General features: G+C 48.1%; 1 protein-coding gene across 1 annotated transcript; it reads right to left on the minus strand.

Annotated features, from left to right (window-relative positions):
• Window positions 1-86: 86 nt before the first annotated feature.
• On the minus strand, window positions 87-18204 carry MAB21L4 (mab-21 like 4). The gene is given in 7 exon segments (XM_034781623.1): window positions 87-301; window positions 1080-1282; window positions 2374-2521; window positions 5153-5306; window positions 10983-11205; window positions 17701-17901; window positions 17904-18204. Coding segments are annotated over 7 exon segments (1323 nt in total). The 3' UTR covers window positions 87-208.
• Between the last annotated feature and the right edge of the window lie 1141 nt (window positions 18205-19345).

The following is a 19345-nucleotide window of genomic DNA, read 5'->3' on the forward strand; positions in this document are numbered from 1 at the left end:
TCTGGTGATACTCTGGTGTCAACACCCGGCCTCCACCACAAGCTTATTTCAGCTCTGTCCCAACTGCTCTTTTTCCCAATTGTGCAATGTGAAGCCAATGGATGTTGGGTTCCCAGCACAGCTGCTGTGATCAAGGCAGTAAAGGCAAACATGGGGGGAACCCATTTAGTCTATGGGTTCAGGGCGGGATCACGTGAGGTGAGCTGGCTCAGCTCTGGTCATTAACCACCTTCTTGGCCTTTGACAAGATGTCCAACAGAGCAGAGATCCGCTGTTTGTCCTGGATGCGGTAGGCCTGGAACTGAACAGCAAGGAAAGAAGAAAAGTTAGATGGAAGGCCCACTCTGATCACGAAATGCTGCTGATCAGAGGCATTTCTCAGCCACAGAGAGCTGTGTGTGGCTCTAGTGCAGTGGTTCCCAAACTTGTTCTGCTGCTTGTGCAGGGAAAGCGCCTGGCAGGCTGGGCTGGTTTGTTTACCTGCCGCGTCTGCAGGTTCAGCCAATCGCGGCTCGCAGTGGCTGTGGTTCACTGCTCCAGGCCAATGGGATACGTCCCTCAGCCCGCGTCGCTTCCAGCAGCTGCCATTGGCCTGGGGCAGTGAACCACGGCCACTGGGAGACGTGATCAGCCGAACCTGCGGATGTGGCAGGTAAACAAACCGGCCCAGCCCGCCAGGGGCTTTCCCTGCACAAGCAGCGGAACAAGTTTGGGAACCACTGCTCTAGAGCCATAGGTTAAGTGCTAGCATTCTAGCACCATGCTGACCTATTTGGATATTTTGGAGGAATCCTATCTCTAGCCATACGACAGTGTGGGCATGGCAAGGAGCTTCAGCAATCTCCAGCTGGTGGAAGTTTCTCTGAGGACCACAATCAGCTAGCACAGATTAGAGCATCTCCTAACCCACTCTATCTTGCACCCAGGGCAGAGAATCAGGGACCTGTAACCAGCTTTCTTCTCCCCTTGGCAGCCTTCCCCCACCCACTGGGTTCAGTTTATACTACAGACAGCTGAGAATCCAGGCCACCAACTGTTCTGGCACTCTGATGGGATCCTTGAGTGTGATTCTGAATTACCTTACTAAGCAGCACATCAAAGTAGGCTGTGTCCCAGTAGGCTCCAGCCTGAGCTGGGAGCTGCAGCCAGGTCTTGATGCCATTGTCTAGCCACTGGTGATTGTTCTGCCCTGCTTGGGTGAAATGGCACTTGAGGAAATGCTCTGGTGAGCTGGCAAACCCCTCTACTCTGTGGTACAAAGCACTTGGGTCTAGATCCTCTCCTTGTATGATGCTGCTGCCCATGGGAGCCAGCTGAGGTCACTAAATTAGGGTGAACTGCAAACAGAACAGGGCAGACAAACCACAAACGCTGGTGGATATTCCAATACTTAGATTTACCAAGCCAGCACAAAACAACTTCTATATTACCTCAGTGGTTACTCAGAAGTCCAAACAATGCAGTTCTCTTAAAGTACCCAGCCTCAGGCCTCCATCCAGACACACGTCAGATATGATGATGATTACTGAAAATCTTATCTCATCATATAAAAGAAAAGGTTCTCCTGATCCCAAAGGACCAAGCCCAGACCCAGATCAAATGATAACTTAGATCTTACCCAAAATACATGCTTATAGCCAATTCTTATTAACTAAGCTAAAATTTATTAAAAAAGAAAAGAGAGAGAGTGTTGGTTAAAAGATCAATATACATACAGACTTGAATTCAATTCTTGAGGTTCAGATATACAGCAGAGATGAGCTTGTAGTTGCCAAAAGTCCTTTTAGATATAGTTCATAGGTTATAGTCCAATGTCCATATTCAGGGTGACGCCACTCAGTGACTGGGGATCTCAATCCTTAAGGCTTAAGGTTTCCCCCTCTTGAAACCCAAAGCAGATCTGAGATGAAGAAGGATCATGTCCTAGGGTTTTTATACATTTCCTGCAGCCTTTTGGCCTGAGAAAACAATAGGCTTAACTTTCCTTCTCCTAAACATCATGGCAATTAGCATAGGGTAATTTATCCATTAAACAGTTCAGATACAGGTTACCACAACCTTCAAAGAGACATATAGCCAATAATACTATTTCACTCAAGTATCTTCTTAAATATTACTATTCCTTTTTTGATCTTTGAATCAAAGCTATAGCAATAGACAAGACTTGTTTTCTTATATCACAAGACCTGAGCAAACATCTACCCTTCTACCTCTAACAATACAGGCTTGCATTTCAAAGCTCTATTCATTTACATATCTTCCTAACCAGTCTCTAAAGTTCGGCCATGGGTCAGGTCAGTCTGTGAGTTAATTAACTCTTTCTGGCCCTGTCACCTTTCAATGAGATATTATATTACACTCATAAGGTCACACTTTGGAAAAGATTTTCTTCTGGATACAGGCAGTGGGGGAGGTTTTTGGTTGCTAAGCAACAAAGCAGGATCACCAGGAGCTGATAGACTGACCCTTCCAGGTCCTCCCAGTCCTCAGGGGAAGGGAACAGCTCAGTGGCCCACACCATCTAGAGGAAACCAAAAGGATTTATTCAGAGAGGGAGAATACAGAATATGCAAACTATCAGGGGTTATACAGCTATGGCTGGGATGTTCAAAGCTGCCAAAGGGGTTTAGGCACCACTGACGTTAATGGGAATTGGGCATTCAAATCCCTCGGCAATGTTGAAACTTCCACCCATTATTTATGTTTGTAACTGTGGTAGCTAAATGCTTAATGAAGACATTTAAATGTGGACAGACTTTAGTTTGCATCCCATTGACTTGTTCTGTCTCCCAGAGCTGCGGACTCCAGCAGACATCCGCACATCAGGGACACTCGGTTCATATTCTGAAGACTTTCTTCAAATTAATAAGTATTTTATTTTTTGTCTAATGAAAGCTTGATTCAAATTATTAAGCAACTTGAAAATAATTGGCACTTCTGTGGCAATTTACATGGAGGCATCATCACATTGAAACTATCAGCAAGGCCAGGGCACAATTCCATACCAGCCATCACTGGCATGTTACTCCTCTACTAACACTCTTGTGTCTGTAATTAGCATAGCATAGCCCTATCGCCATGCTGGGATACTGAGAAACGGAGCACTGGTCACAATGGCTAGTACCTTTGTGACGGAGCAGGGAGCAGGGCAGATTTGACCTGGGAATGTTGCAGGGGGATTGCAGTGGGGATGTGGGACTTCCCTTGAAGGAAGCTACCTGAGCTGTAACCTGAGCCAGGAATGGGGGTGGGGAGAATTAACACCTTCTGCCCGGGAGACCGAACAAAGGAGAGGAGGAGCTGGGGGGAGCAGGAAGGGAGGAGCAGCAGGAGGAGTTTTGGGTTTAGTTTCAGGTTGGGCTGGGTGGTGCAACACAGGGAACCCCAAGCTGGGGTCTAAGCTCCCTGAACCTCCCAGAGGGACCTAATTGAGGGGGTCTGGTCGTACCTACATGCTCTGCTTGAGACTGTGTTCCTGTCCTTGAATAAACCTTCTGCTTTACTGGCTGGTTGAGAGTCGCAGTGAATCTCAGGAAGAGGGGTGCAGGGCCCTGACTCCCCCACACTCCGCAACAACCTTCCAATACCATGCTATAACATGAAGTATACACAAGTCATAAAGATTAGCACTGCCCAAAGTGGGCATTCCAGTGTATTAACTGGGTTCAAATCTGAAGGACAAATTCCTCAACACCATCTGCGGTTCTGGAGGACAGAACATGTCCCAACCATGAAAGGAAGCACATCCAAGAGCATGGTGCCTCATAATACCTTAGCTGAGGTCCTGTGAGATGCAACATGTCCAAATTATTAAAGATGGTACTGCCACTACCAAACATCCTCAGCATCAGGCTGCAATGTTAGCAGCTGGTGCATGCTCAGGCTGTGAAAAACAAGTTCAGCAGCTCAATCTTCCCTTTCCTAGGGTGTTGAAAGATGAAGTTTGTCCAAAGCATGACGTATGACCCTCCAGCTGTGTGCGAGCTCCTAATGGCATGTTGGGACTTGGTAGAAAAAGCCACATCTCAAGTTGTAGTAGGATTCTCTTGTACCAAATCAGTAGCCACAAAGAATTGACACTGCAGTTGCTGGTTGAGCCCAACATGTGTAACCCCCATCTATAGAGCCTTGGCTGTTTAGCTCATCTCGTGCTCTTAGCTCTGGAGGTCCCTGGTTCCATTCCCCATGTATCAAGCATCACTAGGGCTGAACATTTGTCACAGTATTTTTTATCAAAAATCCCTGTAGTAAAAGGCCTGGGTTGCTGCACTTCCAGTGCCTGCTCCCTGACTTTTTTTAAAAGCAAACTCTCCTCACTGCCCCACCAATGGGGCCCTGACCATCACTGCAGCACCCTCTGCCCCGGTACTGCAACCCTAATCCTGGCCCACTATGGAGGGGAGTCCCTGGGGGGATGGAGGCTGGAAAGTGAGCCTGCCCTGCACTCCCCCAGCACTGAGCCCACCCTGCACTCCCCCAGCAGTGGCGGTTCCTGTGTTCCATGTGGCTGGGCATGGTGTTGTGACCTGGTGTGTCGGGTCACAGTGTTGCTCAGGTTTGCCCCCCCCCCCAATCATTATGGAGGGTCAGGTGGGCCAAAGCTGAGCAGCGCTGCAACCAGATGCACCAGGTTGAAACACCTGGAGTGGCTGCACGAACAGCTATTGTAGGATGAGTCATAGACATGGAGAAAAGTCACAGACGAACAGGAAAATCACACTCTCTGTGACAGTTTCCCAGCCATGACAAATGTGCAGCCCTAGCCATCACACATGGAGCTCAGGGAACACAAGATCTTCAGGGCTGGAAACACAGGCCCCTGTCACATGAGCGGAACAAGAATCACTATTAGCTTTAGCAGTATTAAGGCTTATGTACCCTCTCTGGCTCATGGGTACAAGAAAGTGAGGTATTCTGATACACCTAACCAGGCCTGGCATTCTGTTCAGCATAAGACAATGGTACAAATACACTATATTATTCCCATCCTGTTAGGTTCATATGCCAAGGTTAACTGAATGTTTATTTCAATAAAGATGTGTAAAGTGCACAGTTCTCATAGAGTCAAAGTGACTCAGGTCGGAATACGGTGCCATACACCAGAATACGAGCTATTCACAGTGTCCCTAGCTGGTCTCTCAGGAAAACATACCTTCAAATGATTAAATGTGAGCCCTCCTTTCCTGCCCTCTTCTTTCCAGTCCTCACTGTTGACCTGGTCCAGTAGGTGAAGGCTGTCCACATGGTGGCCCTTCAGCGTGCCCACAATATGGAACAGTTTCATGACAGGGCGATTGGTGGAGTACCTGGTGAGAGAAATTTATAGGCTGCAGCTGAACAGGTCATTGCCTTTTCAGGGCTTTTCTAGAGTTGGTATGGATTGAATCAACATTAATATGAGCAGGTTTGCCCTTTCTCCTGGATCCTTCCAAGCAAGGGGAAGATGCCAGGGAGCAGTGGAGGCCAAGGAAGTCTATAGCACCATGGCACCCTCTATTAAGGTTCCTCCTCAGATCAGGTCACTATGTGAATTGTTGTGCTCATCCCTGTGCTTGTTTATATTTTGGTGTCCCTAAAATGGATTTTGGAGGGCATCTTTCTGAAATAAAAAAGTGCATAAAAAAGTGCCGTCCTTTCCGAAGCAGGCCATCAGCCCTGTGAACATCACTTTGGTCCTGCTAATAGGGTAGTAGGCCTATTGGAAGTTGTCTTCTTTGACCCCACCCTCTTTGGCAGAGGTGAGTCAATTTCTGGCAAGTTTCATCCTTTAGTTGTTCATCTCTAATTTGCTGAAGTGAGCTGGCTGATGCTGGAATTGCTGCCAGAACAAGTTCAATGTAGACTTAAACCAAAGTGGCCTGATCTGAAGGAATATGAAAACTGAATGCCGAAACAGAAATTCAACAGCAATAAAACTTCAATGTTCAGCACAGAACAAAAGCACTGCCTGAATTGAGCCCAGGGAACAAAGTGTAGATAACAGCTCCTCGCTTTTGGAAGTGTTCAAAACTCAGCAGGAACTCCCAGATCCTCCCAAGTGAAGACTCCAAAAGGACTTCTCCAGAGCAATTGGGTTAATTCTCAGTGTTCCCCAGCACAACAAAGAGAGGCTCTCGAACTTGCAGGTACTCTGTCAGGAATTGAGCCCTCTCCACAGGGAATGCTACACAGGAACTCAGCCGAAGTGAGAACAAGGTTTGGAAGGCTGATGAGAATCCCTCAAAGATGTGATCTATAGAATAATGTTCAGGGCTATTTAAATGGAATGGATAAGGGGACATACCTGTGTAAATAGTATTAAGGATTTAAGTTTATTTTGGATTGCTGTGTGAGTACACACTGTGACAGACCCAGACCAGTGGGGTACAGGAGTCTGGTAGAGGACAAATATGCTGGTCACTGGATGAGTAGTTTTCTGTTCCCTGAGTGACCACAGCAGGGGCTGCACTAGGGTAATCAGGAACCTGCTAGAACCAGTTAAGGCAGGCAGGCTAATTAGGACACCTGTAGCCAGTTAAGAAGAAGCTGCTAGAATCAATTAAGGCAGGCTAATCAGGGCACCTGGGTTTTAAAAAGGAGCTCACTTCAGTTTGTGGTGTGAGTGTGAGGAGCTGGGAGCAAGAGGTGCAAGGAGCTGAGAGTGTGCTGCTGGAGGACTGAGGAGCACAAGCATTATCAGACATCAGGAGGAAGGTCCTGTGGTGAGAATAAGGAAGGTGTTTGGAGGAGGCCATGGGGAAGTAGCCCAGGGAGTTGTAGCTGTCATGCAGCTGTTACAGGAGGCACTATAGACAGCTGCAGTCCACAGGGCCCTGGGCTGGAACCCAGAGTAGAGGGCGTGCCCGGGTTCCCCCCAAACCTCCCAATTGACCTGGACTGTGGGTTCTTCCAGAGGGGAAGGTCTCTGGGCTGTTCCCCAACCCACATGGTGAATCTCTGAGAAAAGAAAATCTGCCAATAAGCGCAGGACCCACCGAGATAGAGGAGGAACTTTTGTCACAACACATTGGTTTATAAGTTAAGTTTTAATCTTTTATCATAAAGGGAGATGTGGAGTGGCTATAGCGTTCCTGGTCTTCCACAGTTACCGGAGAGGACCAGGATGGGCTGCAACAGGAAGCTTAATAAACATGAGTTCTTCCTGGTTCAGGGAGGTCTCCAGTTGCTGCTTAAAGCATGGCTCTTTGTGTTTCTCCTCACACTGCAGAACCATCCAGAACTGGGAGGCCCAGCCTTGCCCAGTGCTTCATTTGTAAAGAGGTGCTGGAGCTCAAGCAAAACAAAATGGCATCCTCTGCACACCGTGACCTCTCACACACTGTACGTGCAAGGTCACGCCTTGCATGCAAGTATAGAATTGCATGCCTTACTAAAGGCCACTGACAGAAGAGGTGCCAAGGCTGTACCCTGGCATGAAAAGAGGTGCCGGGGCTGAGCCCTGGCAAGCCACAGCTCAAATTAAATTCTGGCCATGACAAAACTCTAGCCAGAGGATGATCCCACTGTGATGGGTTCAGTCACAGAGATCCCTTTGGGACTCTCACCTGACATGGTAAAGTTACCTCTGAGCCCATTTTCCCTGCCGGCTTGGGACTCCAGAACTCTGCCTTGTTGAGACAGACACACTAGCCTGCTGCAACACAGACCCAGTCTGGTCCATGCCCCCAAAACTGCAGACTTAACTGAAAACAGCTTAGCAGATTCCCTGCCTCCAGCACCCAGATACCCAGCTCCCAGTGGTATCCAAACCCCAAATAAATCCATTTTACTCTGTATAAAGCTTACGTGGGGTAAATTCATAAATTGTTCGCCCTCTATAACACTGATAGAGAGATATGCACAGCTGTTTGCTCCCCCAGGTACTAATCACTTACTCTGGTTTACTAATAAACAAAAGTGATTTTATTAAGTATGAAAAGTGGGATTTAAGTGGTTTCAAGTAATAACAGACAGAACAAAGTAAGTCACAAAGCAAAATAAAACAAAACACGCAACTCTAAGCCTACTACATTAAGAAACTGATTACAGGTAATATCTCACCCTCAGAGATGGTCCAATAAGCTTCTTTCACAGACTAGATTCCTTCCTAGTCTGGGCCCAATCCTTTCCCCTGGTACAGTCCTTGTTAGTTCCAGCAGACATCTTAGGTGTTAACTAGGGGTTCTTATGACTGGCCACCCCTTTGTCCTGCTCCACCCCCTTTTATAGCTTTGGCACAAGGGTGAATCTTTTGTCTCTCTGGGTCCCAACCCCTCCTTCTAAATGGAAAAGTACCAGATTTAAGAGGGATTCCAGCATCATGTGACATGGTCACACGTCCTGTGAGACCCCAGCCTCCATTCTTCCTGGGCTGGTCCACACATACACTGGAAGGTTTGCACGTAAACAGAACCATTTACAGTTCATTGATTCTGAAGCACCCTTACTGGCTTCCATTTAATATGTTTACATTAATAATACATGTTTGTATCTTATTCTCCTAACTCCAGACATAGAAATAATACATGCAAACAAATAGGATGAACACACTCAGTAGATTATAAGCTTTGTAATGATACCTTACAAGAGACCTTTTTCATAAAGCATATTCCAGTTACATCATATTCACATTTATAAACATATTTACATAAAGCATATGGAGTGCAATGTCACACCCACCCTCTCAGAGGGGAGGCAGTGTGCTGGCTTTGTGGCACCAAACTTTTTGCCTACCCCTCTGTGGAGTCTGAGACCTCACCTCTCAAAAGGGCACTGGGGCTAAGACTGGGCTGGTGGTGGATCTCCAATATCCCCGTCCGAGAGGTGGGTTCCTGTGGTTGGCAACAGGGGAGACAGAGCAGGATGAGTAGCCCAAAGAGAGACCCTCGCTGACAGCTCATTATCAGCACTCCCAGCTGGGGAGCTGACAATGGCCACCAGGAGAAGATCCCCCCTGGAGATGTTCAATGTATTTATTGTTTTTAATGTACAAACTCCTCCTGGCTGTTGTGTCTCCCAAAACATCTCCCCAAGACTTAAAAACCGATATGGCCTGCAGGAGGTGAAGGGCGCCAGGAAGTGCAGAGAGCAGTACAAGGGCCCTGGCAATGGAGCAAGCCTGAAGACCTTTCATCCTCCTCCTCTTCTGAACCACCCATAGGCCCAGCCGGGCTGGTGTGGGAATAGGTCCTAGGGGAACAGGGCACCTTTGCTCAGCAGGGCTAGAGATTTGGGCCCTTGCCTTTATCCAGTAATGTATTAATAAGAGATCTGTAACAGACACACCAGATTTAGCCCTGCCTCTCCAGGAACGGAACTGGTTTGATTCCTCTTTCACATAGGACAGTCGCACCTTGTACGTCCCTAGATTAGGAACATAGCAACACAGATTTAAAAATAGTGCTTGGTTCTGTTTTTAAATGAGCACCATCTGTGCAGCCAACGCTCTTGTGAATTCTTACCAGCCAGAGCTTTCCCAAGCAGAAAAAGCTGGTGGGTCCAGCCCACTGAGGCAACAGAATCTGCCCTGTGCTCCAGGGTGAAGCTAGTAGTGATTATGACAACTCAATAGAAGAACCCAGGAGTGGCCAGCATGGCATGACACCTGAACTCAGCAGTAGATCTTGTGGTTCACAATGTGTTACACTGGGACTGAACTCCATTGCAGGGTCCTCATTTTATTAGGACTTTTCTTTCTAGTGAAAGGCTGAATTTTATTTAGAGCTGATTGAAATTTTTCAAATTTTGAAGATAACATTTTCAAATTTTGATGAAAATTTTCACTGAAACTTCAAATTTGGATGGAAAACAGCAAACAAATTCATCAAAATTTACAGAAACAAGAAGTTCCCTCCATTTTTCAGAGTGGTAGCTGGGTTAGTCTGTATCAGCAAAAACAATGAGGAGTACCTGTGGCACCTTAGAGACTAAAAAAAATATTTGGGCATAAACTTTCGTGGGCTAAAGCCCACTTCATCAGATGCATGGAGTGGAATATACAGTAAGAAGGAGGTTGACAGACAGCCCCCCAACCTGAAGCAAATACTCACCAGCAACTACACACCACACAACAAAAACACTAACCCAGGAAGCTATCCCTGCAACAAACCCCGTTGCCAACTCTGTCCACATATCTATTCAAGGACACCATCATAGGACCTAACCACATCAGCCACACCATCAGGGACTCGTTCACCTGCACATTTACCAATGTGATATATGCCATCATGTGCCAGCAATGCCCCTCTGCCATGTACATTAGCCAAACTGGACAGTCTCTACGCAAAAGAATAAATGGGCACAAATCAGACGTCAAGAATTATAACATTCAAAAACCAGTAGGAGAACACTTCAATCTCCCTGGACACTCAATAACAGACTTAAAAGTGGCAATTCTTCAACAAAAAAACTTCAAAAACAGACTCCAATGAGAAACTGCAGAACTGGAATTAATTTGCAAACTAGACACCATCAAATTAGGCCTGAATAAAGACTGGGAGTGGATGGGTCACTACAAAAACTAAAAACTAATTTCCCCATGCTAATTTCCGCCTACTGTTACTCACACCTTCTTGTCAACTGTTTGAAATGGGCCATCCTGATAACCACTACAAAAATGATTTTTCCTCTTGTTGATAATAGCCCACTTTAATTGAATTATCTCATTAGAACTGACCCCCCCCACTTGGTAAGGCAACGCCCATCTTTTCATGTACTGTGTATATATATCTTCCTACTGTATTTTCCACTCCATGCATCTGATGAAGTGGGTTTTAGCCCACAAAAGCTTATGCCCAAATAAATTTGTTAGTCTCTAAGGTGCCACAAGTACTCCTCGTTGTTTTTCCATTTTTCACTAGCTCTTTTAAATTCTACAGAACTATACTCCATTGCTTAAGACTGCATCCCCACTAAGAGTCTGTATGGCAGACAAACCCTCTGTCTCGCTCCCAGTAAGGTTTCAGGAACGGGTGCGGATGGCAGGAGCATAGCTTGGTGTTTACTTCCAGTGATTGTAGCTGCTGGGGATGAAGTCAGCCCACTGTGTTACTTTTTGCAGGCTGCCTTCTGAAAAACCTCCTTCTCTTCGTCTGCTGTGGAGTTTCAGAGCACCCTGCTTTCTCTGCACCACAGGGATAATGTTGAACCTCATTATTTTCCAGCCACTGGACACCAGCAGGGACAGCTGCAGACCTTCTTCCTTTAGGCTCTCAGTGCTGAGGTCACCTGGGCAAGACCTTTTTAGAAAACAATAGAGATCTCCCCATCCTCATCTCTCTCCCCACATCTTTAAGCCTTGTTTGTCTTGGAGACAAGTCCCAGTTCAGCTGAGCAGGACCTTCAGACTGGTAGCTCTTACCCTGTTCTTTAAAATAGAACCGCCTTTCCTGGATGGATGCCTAGCAGCAGTGCATCATCCAGTCAACCAGGAAGACCGTCTGGGAGAGAATGAGAATTCCCCTTGTTTCAGCATCTATGGGCAAGGGCAACATACCATGGCAATGGCTGCTGCTGGAGTGAGATCAATGGATGAAATTAAGAAAAAGTTTTGAAATGAAGAACCTGGTATCTCTGCTTGGATACCTGTGAGTTCATTCTTCCCCCTCCAGATGTCATACAGCAGCTGCTTGGTTTGTTAGTTAAAAGGACCCAAAACTAATAAGCAGGTCAACATTTCCTAGATACTTATCACTGGGGCAGAGCAGGAGATAGGGGATAGGGCCTGTAGCACTGAGGTGGTCTTTGCTCCAGACACTCCCTTTCTGTATCTGTCCCCCCATTTGGCAGACCAAGAGGCCAGGTTTGAATGCTCCCCTTTCCGAACAATGGGCTGTGATTGGGCAGAAGAACAAGGACGTAATGCTGGTGATGGGGTCAGAGAGGCAGGCGCAATCAGAGTGATAAAGAGTACAATTGGGAGATGGACATAGCTGTCATGCTACCTGCATGACTCAAGAGCATGAGTACCAACCTCTGTGTAAACTGTTAGGAACCAGGGCACAAACCCCAAATTGATGGTGAGTTCTATGCTTAGATTTCACCAACCAAATATCAATTGTGAGCTCCCCAGGCACTATAACACTTAACATGGAGCGACAGACAGTTTCCCTGGGTATGCTGATCTGTTTAGCCACCCAGGTGAGCATACATTTGTGATACCTGGTCATTTACACCAAGAATCACAGCAATATTCAGAGTACTCCCAGTCCCAAAGGACCAGTCACTTACCCCAGGTCAGTTGCGCCTTATATCTCACACCAAAGACAACACTTATAGCCTAGCCTATAATAAACTACATAAAGATTTATTAAATATGAAAAGGAAACAAGGAAGTTATTTACAAGGTTAAAGCGGGTAAACAATAGACACACAAATGAGTTACAATCTTAAATTTCAAAAGGTAATAGAAGCTTCTTTAACCAGCAAGCTCTATACGTCCTTTAGGGCTAACCCAGGCTAAGCAGCTGGGAATCTCTTGCTTATCCCTAAAAATATCTTGCCCCTCACAGTCCAAGCAGCATAGAAATAATCAGTCTCTTCTTGATAGGGGTTTTATTCTCTTCTTCCCACATACTTTCAGTTGCAAAGCTCAGCTGATGGGAAGAGTCATCTTCACGGGGAGGATGCACAATAACAAGAAAAGTCTTTTGTCCTCTTGGTGGTGGTACATACAGAAATTCCAATTGCAACATCCCACAATGGTCTATCTGGTATTGATGGACCTTCCTTTTGGGAAGGGTGTAACATCTTCTGTTGGGAACATCCCTTTACACTAATTAATGTCGCTTTCCTGTCTGGTGATTTACACAGTCACAGAGGCTCACGATACAACCGCTCAAATATAACCTTACACCAGGGATCGGCAATTTTTGGCACGGTTCGCCGCTCCAGGCCAATGGGGGCGGCGGGAAGCAGCGGCCAGCACATCCCTCGGCCCACGCTGCTTCCTGCAACCCCCATTGGCTTGGGACGGCGAACCGTGGCCAGTGGGAGCCGCGATCAGCCAAACCTGCGGACGCCGCAGGTAAACAAACGGGCCCGGCCCGCCAGGGTGCTTACCCTGGTGAGCTGTGTGCCAAAGGTTGCCAATCCCTGCCTTACACTATGGGATACAGATGTGATAAGTAAGATTAATGCACACAACAGCTCACCAGCATTCCATAAAGTCTAAACACTAAACACATTCTTAGCATTCTAGCCCCTGTTTTTTAACCATACTAACTCCCAGGTGAGCCAGACTGATTCCAGCTCAGTATTTGTCAGTGTTCAAGTGAGGCAAGGGGATTTTGGCATGAGCTGGCACCTGACAGAAATGTGTGTTGAGGGAAACACAGAGAAGGATGCTTAGCTAGACAGATCGGTGGGTGTTTGGTGAGTCAGATGGTCGGACAGACAAATGGTTGTTTGGGTGTGTGTAGAAGAATGACTCACTGGCTGGCACCCCCTTGTGGCTGGGCACAAGATAGCAGTCCCTCCTCCTCTAACACCCCTGCCATCAGCAGCTTCGGCCTTGCAGCAGTCTGCCTCATCATATGACTTGGCCCTCTGACCAGTTAACATTCAATCCCACCCCTTCGAGGGTAACAGAGTTCCATGAACAACTGTCCAGTGACCTTATGCCAGGTCCTCTGCCCCAGCCAGGCTTGCCACCTCTGAGGTACAACCAACTGGGACATCTGAACCATTTCATCCGTGTCTGCTACCTCAACAAAGGGGCAATCCTGGGAAAACTTGGACAGGTGGCAACCCTAGCCCCAACTCTGGGCCCAGTTCTCCTTACACCCCTTTTCCCCAGGGCTTCCAACAGTCCTTACCCCCTTGAATCAGGTGGGTTTTCATAGCCCCTGCCTCAGTGGCTGGTAGGGGAACCTGGGCCCTCCCTCTTCTCTAGGGTACAGTCCTGAGTGCTGGTGGTAAGCAGCTATGCTTTAACTGCCTTCCTGGACAACTTTCTGCCTCAGCCTGCCTCTAGGCCCTTTCCCCAGCCCCTGCCTGGGCTCACCCTCTGCAGACTCTTTGCCTCTTCCCAGACCCTGCATAGTTCCTTCTGGCTCTTGTATCAAGTGATGCCCCCCCAGCACCTTCTCCCTGCAGGCCCAGTTCCCCTTAGGTTCTTTGTGTGTTCCTGGCTCCTTCCTCACAAGCTGACCTGCTCAGGCTGACTCCAGGAGGTCTTACCCTTTTATCCAGGTTCACCACAGGAGCTTGCTCCATCCCTGAGGCTTCTAAGTGTCTCTCCTGGCCTTTCCCACGATGTGCTCCCAAGGCCCACTCTGCCCCCAGGCTTCCTGCCTCTAGTTCTCCCTGGCTGCTGTGTGCTCCTCCCTTTCTGAAGGCCTAGCAGGACCCAAGAGATTGTGTCTGTCCTTCAACAACACAAGGAGGAAGTTGGATTCTTTATTAAAACCAGATGCAAAACTACAGTGGAACAACACTGGAACAAATTGCCTAGGGAGGTTGTGGAATCTCCGTCTCTGGAGATATTTAAGAGTAGGTTAGATAAATGTCTATTAGGGATGGTCTAGGCAGTATTTGGTCCTGCCATGCGGGCAGGGGACTGGACTCGATGACCTCTCGAGGTCCCTTCCAGTCCTATAATCTATGAATCTATGAACTGTTTTCTTGCAGCACAGTTATGTAGGAACCTCCAGTCCTGAGACAGGATTGCATTTCCGCCACTGTCCTCTAGTCTCCAGCCCTGATTGCATTACCTCCCCTATGTTACTGCACAACATTACCTCCAGCAATGAGAATCCCATTACCCTACTCTATGCCAGAATGACATTAAAAACTCCCCGCACGGAGACACAACTGCATTACTATTTCACAGGTCATCCAGGATTACCTAAAACCCGCTAACAGCAATCTTGAGTCTGATTCAGCATCTGGAACCACTATCTTGAGTTCTTTCCTTGCATGACAAAGATACAATCAAAGAAAATGATCCAGATGGGCAATCCTAGGGAAGAGCAGGTTCAACTGCCAAGGGGAGGTTGTTGGGGAAATGCACTTGGTTAACGCTTAGCACAAGCCACATATGGTGAGGTTCAAACCAAGCCCCCTGGCATGACCACATGCTGAAGAGGCTCTAGCCCTGGAGTTGGCTGAGGATGACTAATGATGCCTGTGATGGATATAATGAGAATATGATGCTAAGCTGTTTTCTTGGAAAAATAAATCCTTATAAGGAAGAGGCAGTGGAGGTCACCAAAGAGGGATTTGCGTCCTGGTGACTTTGCTGTTGTTGTTACAGCCGAACCAGGCCCATGTCATCATTGCACACTAAATGCACTGCAGGAAGCTTATATCGCTGGTGATCTCCACTGTAAACACTTCCTTCTCTCTCTCTACTGCTTGCATTTCAAAAGCCAATGTGCCGACATGCTGCCAAGACTGACTCCCACCTCTCAGGTGCTAGCTGCCACCAGCCATTCACATTGCATGTGTCATACCCAAGAAGATGGACTTGTTGCTCAAGTTAGCACTGGATCAGACAGAGAGGTGAACTGTAGCCTGACAGTCATTCTCCTTTTAAGGAAAGACTGGAGTTGATGTTGATCTCACAAACCTATGTAATCACCCTGTTTTCAGCCCAGTCCTGCCAGGGATGGGGGTAACCTGGAACAAGTGTCCTGCTTAGCTGAGCTTGTAGTAAGCCCACTTTGAACTGGTCCCACTCATAGTTCTATTTCACAGAACAGAGAGGTCAACAATGCCTCACTAGCCTATGATTAACTTCAACATGGTCACTTCTTTATCATACCACTAGCAGTGATGTTTTTAATTCAGAGAGCAAGACCTGAGACCAGGACAATGTCCACAGTTTAACAGTAATCTGATCATTGAGAAGCCTTTTATTAGGACATCCTTAGTTACAGTGGGGAAACCCTGGCCCCTTTCAAGTCAGCGGCAAAACTCCCATTGACTTTACTGGTGTCAATATTTCACCCAGCAACTTTATTTCAATGTGGTACTGAATTGTAGTCAAATGGCATATCTAGCCTGTAGCAAAGCAGTGGGACATCCCACAGCCCCACTGAGGGCCAAACCTCCCCTAATCCCAACATGAGCGGAGCCACCAGGTCCGGCGCCCGCCCCTCCGAGGTCACGGCCCCGACCCGGAAGTATAAAAGCTCGCCTGCAGAGCTCAGTGGAGCCCAGGCTGGCGGAGAGAGCAGACGTCCATGGCCGAGCTCCTGCTTGGGAAACAGCCGCAGGCCGCGACCAGCCTGCTGAGTCACCGGGCCGGTCGAGCCTGCCCCGTGCCAGGTACCCCGAGGAGCAGCCGAGCCTGCCCCGTGCCAGTTACCCCGAGGATGAGCTGAGCCTGCCCTTCGCCACCTACCCAGGGGAGCCAATACTGGTGGAGAGCACCAACGACAGCAAGACTGCCCAGGTACCATACGAGGGGGAGTGTGGAAGTAGCCCGGGGGCAGCTGACCCCAGTCTGGCTGCTGCACTGCCAGAGCCGATGTCAGTGTGTTGCGGCCAGGATCCCCACTGACAGCAGCAAGTTTCTGTCGCTGCTAGGGCCCCGGTCTGGGACGCAGTGGAGTGGGAGGGCCTGCGTCCCCCCTGCCACCCACTCCTTGGGTGGCAGACTCCCCCCTTTTTCCCTGGCCTAGAGAGGCTGGGGGCTGCCACAAATTGACCCAGACCCTGCTTAAAGGCCTGGGTACCTGACAGACTAGTTGCTTGCTGCCCCGCCCTGACCTGGGGCCTGGGCTGCTATAGACCTAGCCTCAGCCCTTGCTTAAGGGCCTGGGTTTCGGACCTCTGGACTCAGCCCCTGCTTATGGGCCTGAGCCCCTAACTGTGTGCCTGTTGCCCTGGACTACCGCCGGACCAGAGCGAGGCGGTGGGACAGCCCTGCTGAGGGCCGAACCTCGGCCCAAACCTACTACATAGCCCTTTCTGCCCGAAGAATCCCAAAGCACTCTAAACTATAGCCACTCCATGGGTCTTTCTCACCTACCACTGAAATGCAACCACCTCTAGAGTGAAACACTGAAGATATCCTGTGCCAGCAGCATTTCACAACACGAAGAAATTTACCTCTCTAGGTGAAACCTAGGGGTTTGGTTGGTTTGTTTGTTTACCCCACACTGCAGAGTATGTAACTAACTAAGTCAAAGTTTGGACAGACATTGGGATCCAAAGTTGGCAACCTCTTGTTTGTCTCCATCAATGGGCCACTCTGTCCTCAGTGGACCAATCAGTGCATCTTGGGATGAGAGGGGAACTGAGTTTCTCTGTTATTTCTCTGGCTTGTGCTTCACTGATAGATTACAGTTCTGACTGAATAGCTTCTCCCTTTCCTGGCATAGGTGGGAGTTCAGAATCCAGCCTTTCAGTTTATGTTCATTTTGGGGTAACAACCATCACTTCTATATAGTTTATTGACCCGTTATCTATCTGAAACCTATCAAAGACCTTTCTTGTCATATCACATATAATATGGTCTGAATAACCTGATGTCTTTTCCAACTTGTTCCATCTTCTTCCTCTCCCCTTCTCCTCTTCCCATTTCCCCCACCTCTCAGCCTCTCTCTGTGCCTCTTCTCGTTTCCTTTTTTGTCTCTCGCCATCTGCATCTCTGTCCCCTTCCCCCCTTCTGGGCCAGAAGCAGAGAGGTAGCAGGCCTCTAGTCAAACCACAGAACCCCCTGCGATCACTCTGCCTCCTGGCCCACACCCCTGTGGATGCAGTTGGCATACAGACCTGGCTTGATGAGGAACTGGTGCCTGCAGTGGACAATGGCAGCGACAATTAGCTCTTTCAGGAGCCTGAGGACCTTGCCTGGCACTATGTGCCCCCTGCACTCAGCGCTGTCCACCACACTGAACACATCCTCTCTGGTCCAATTCTCCCAGCCAGTTCCTTCTTTGGGCACTACTAGGTGGTAGCAGCCTGACATCTGATGTGCCCATTGGTAACTGTCTCTGACTGGCCCTGTTTACTGGAGCACTCCTGCAGCAGGAGGGCATCAGCCACAATCTACAGGGGAATCCCCACAGTTACTGCATCCTCTGAGGTGCAGAGGGCAAATTTAAAAGCTTCCAGGTTTCTTGAATAATCAGCTATAAATCTGGGGTCCATGGCAGTGACTTTCTCTAGCACAGTCAGCAGGATGTTCTCTGCCCTCTGGAAATGCTCCATCCTCTGACCTTCACAGGACAGTATCACTCGCAGATAGTTGCGCCAATGAGAAACCTTCTCAGCCATGGCTACAAAGCCAGGGCAAAGACCCCCTCCTGTCTGCAGAGCTCCTTTGGTGGTGCAAGCCACACCCTCCCCAGTAAAGCCGGGTATGCATGCAGGTGGGAGGGGAAAGGCAGAGAGGGCTGGGAGCAAGTGCCTTGTGGGAGAAGCAGCCAGTGGAGAGACCTTCTAAGACATTAATAAACCCAGTGTTTTCCTCCTACATAGTTGAAAGAGGGCCAAATCCTTCTGAACTATTCATTGCCAAGGTGGCTGTCATGAACATACAACTAAGGGTAGCATAAAATCCCTCCTTTACCTATAAGGGGTTAAGAAGCTCAAATAACCTGGTTGGCACCTGACCAAAAGAACCAATAAGGGGAGAAGATACTTGCAAATCTATGGGGGAAGGTTTTTGTTTTGTCTCTCTTTGTGTGTTCTCTCTGGGTCAGAGAGATGTTTTCTGTCCATTTGACTAAATCACGTGTCTCCTCATGGCCCACTGATCACTTGGACTCTGTGCCCATCCATTTTGTCATGCACCTTTAGGAAGCCTTGGTGTCAGATGATGGCAATCTGAGGTCCTACCCACAATCCATATGAGATTCCCCCCCATTACCCCTCCCCCTTGTTATGGCTCTGCCCCTTCCTGGGATGGCAGCAGGTGTCAGAGTTAAGATGAATTGGCCAGTTTACGCCTCTGGGACCTCCTGTCTGCAGTCATCAGTTATGCTCAGAACATATTTTCAAGTTTTCTTTGCATCCATGAGGGCTCGAAGCATAGTTGTTTTTTAATGCAAGCAGAATTCCAATCTCATTCTGTAATTACAGGAGCTGGGGCCCCAGGCATGGGCCTACTGAGCCTATGCCTTAATCCAGAATGAAAAGCCTGCAGATAGCTCCCTATGATTTAGAGAGTATAACAGGGTCAGCTGCCTCCTGAATGCCCCTTGTGACCTGGAGTGGCTCTGCAGTGCACTGCCTCAGTTTCCCCTCTTCAGGCTCCTCAATAAACTCCACACACAAAGGACTTTCGTGATTGCAAGAGCAACAACCCTTCTTGGGGTCTGGCTGATTAACATAAAGGTAAAAAATAAATACAAAAAGGTCTTTCATCCCAGTCCCTGTTCCCTGAGAGCTGGCTCTTCGTGCCTCTTCTGAGCAG

This window comes from Trachemys scripta, chromosome 9, assembly GCF_013100865.1.
Source record: "Trachemys scripta elegans isolate TJP31775 chromosome 9, CAS_Tse_1.0, whole genome shotgun sequence".
Lineage (NCBI taxonomy): Eukaryota > Metazoa > Chordata > Testudines > Emydidae > Trachemys > Trachemys scripta.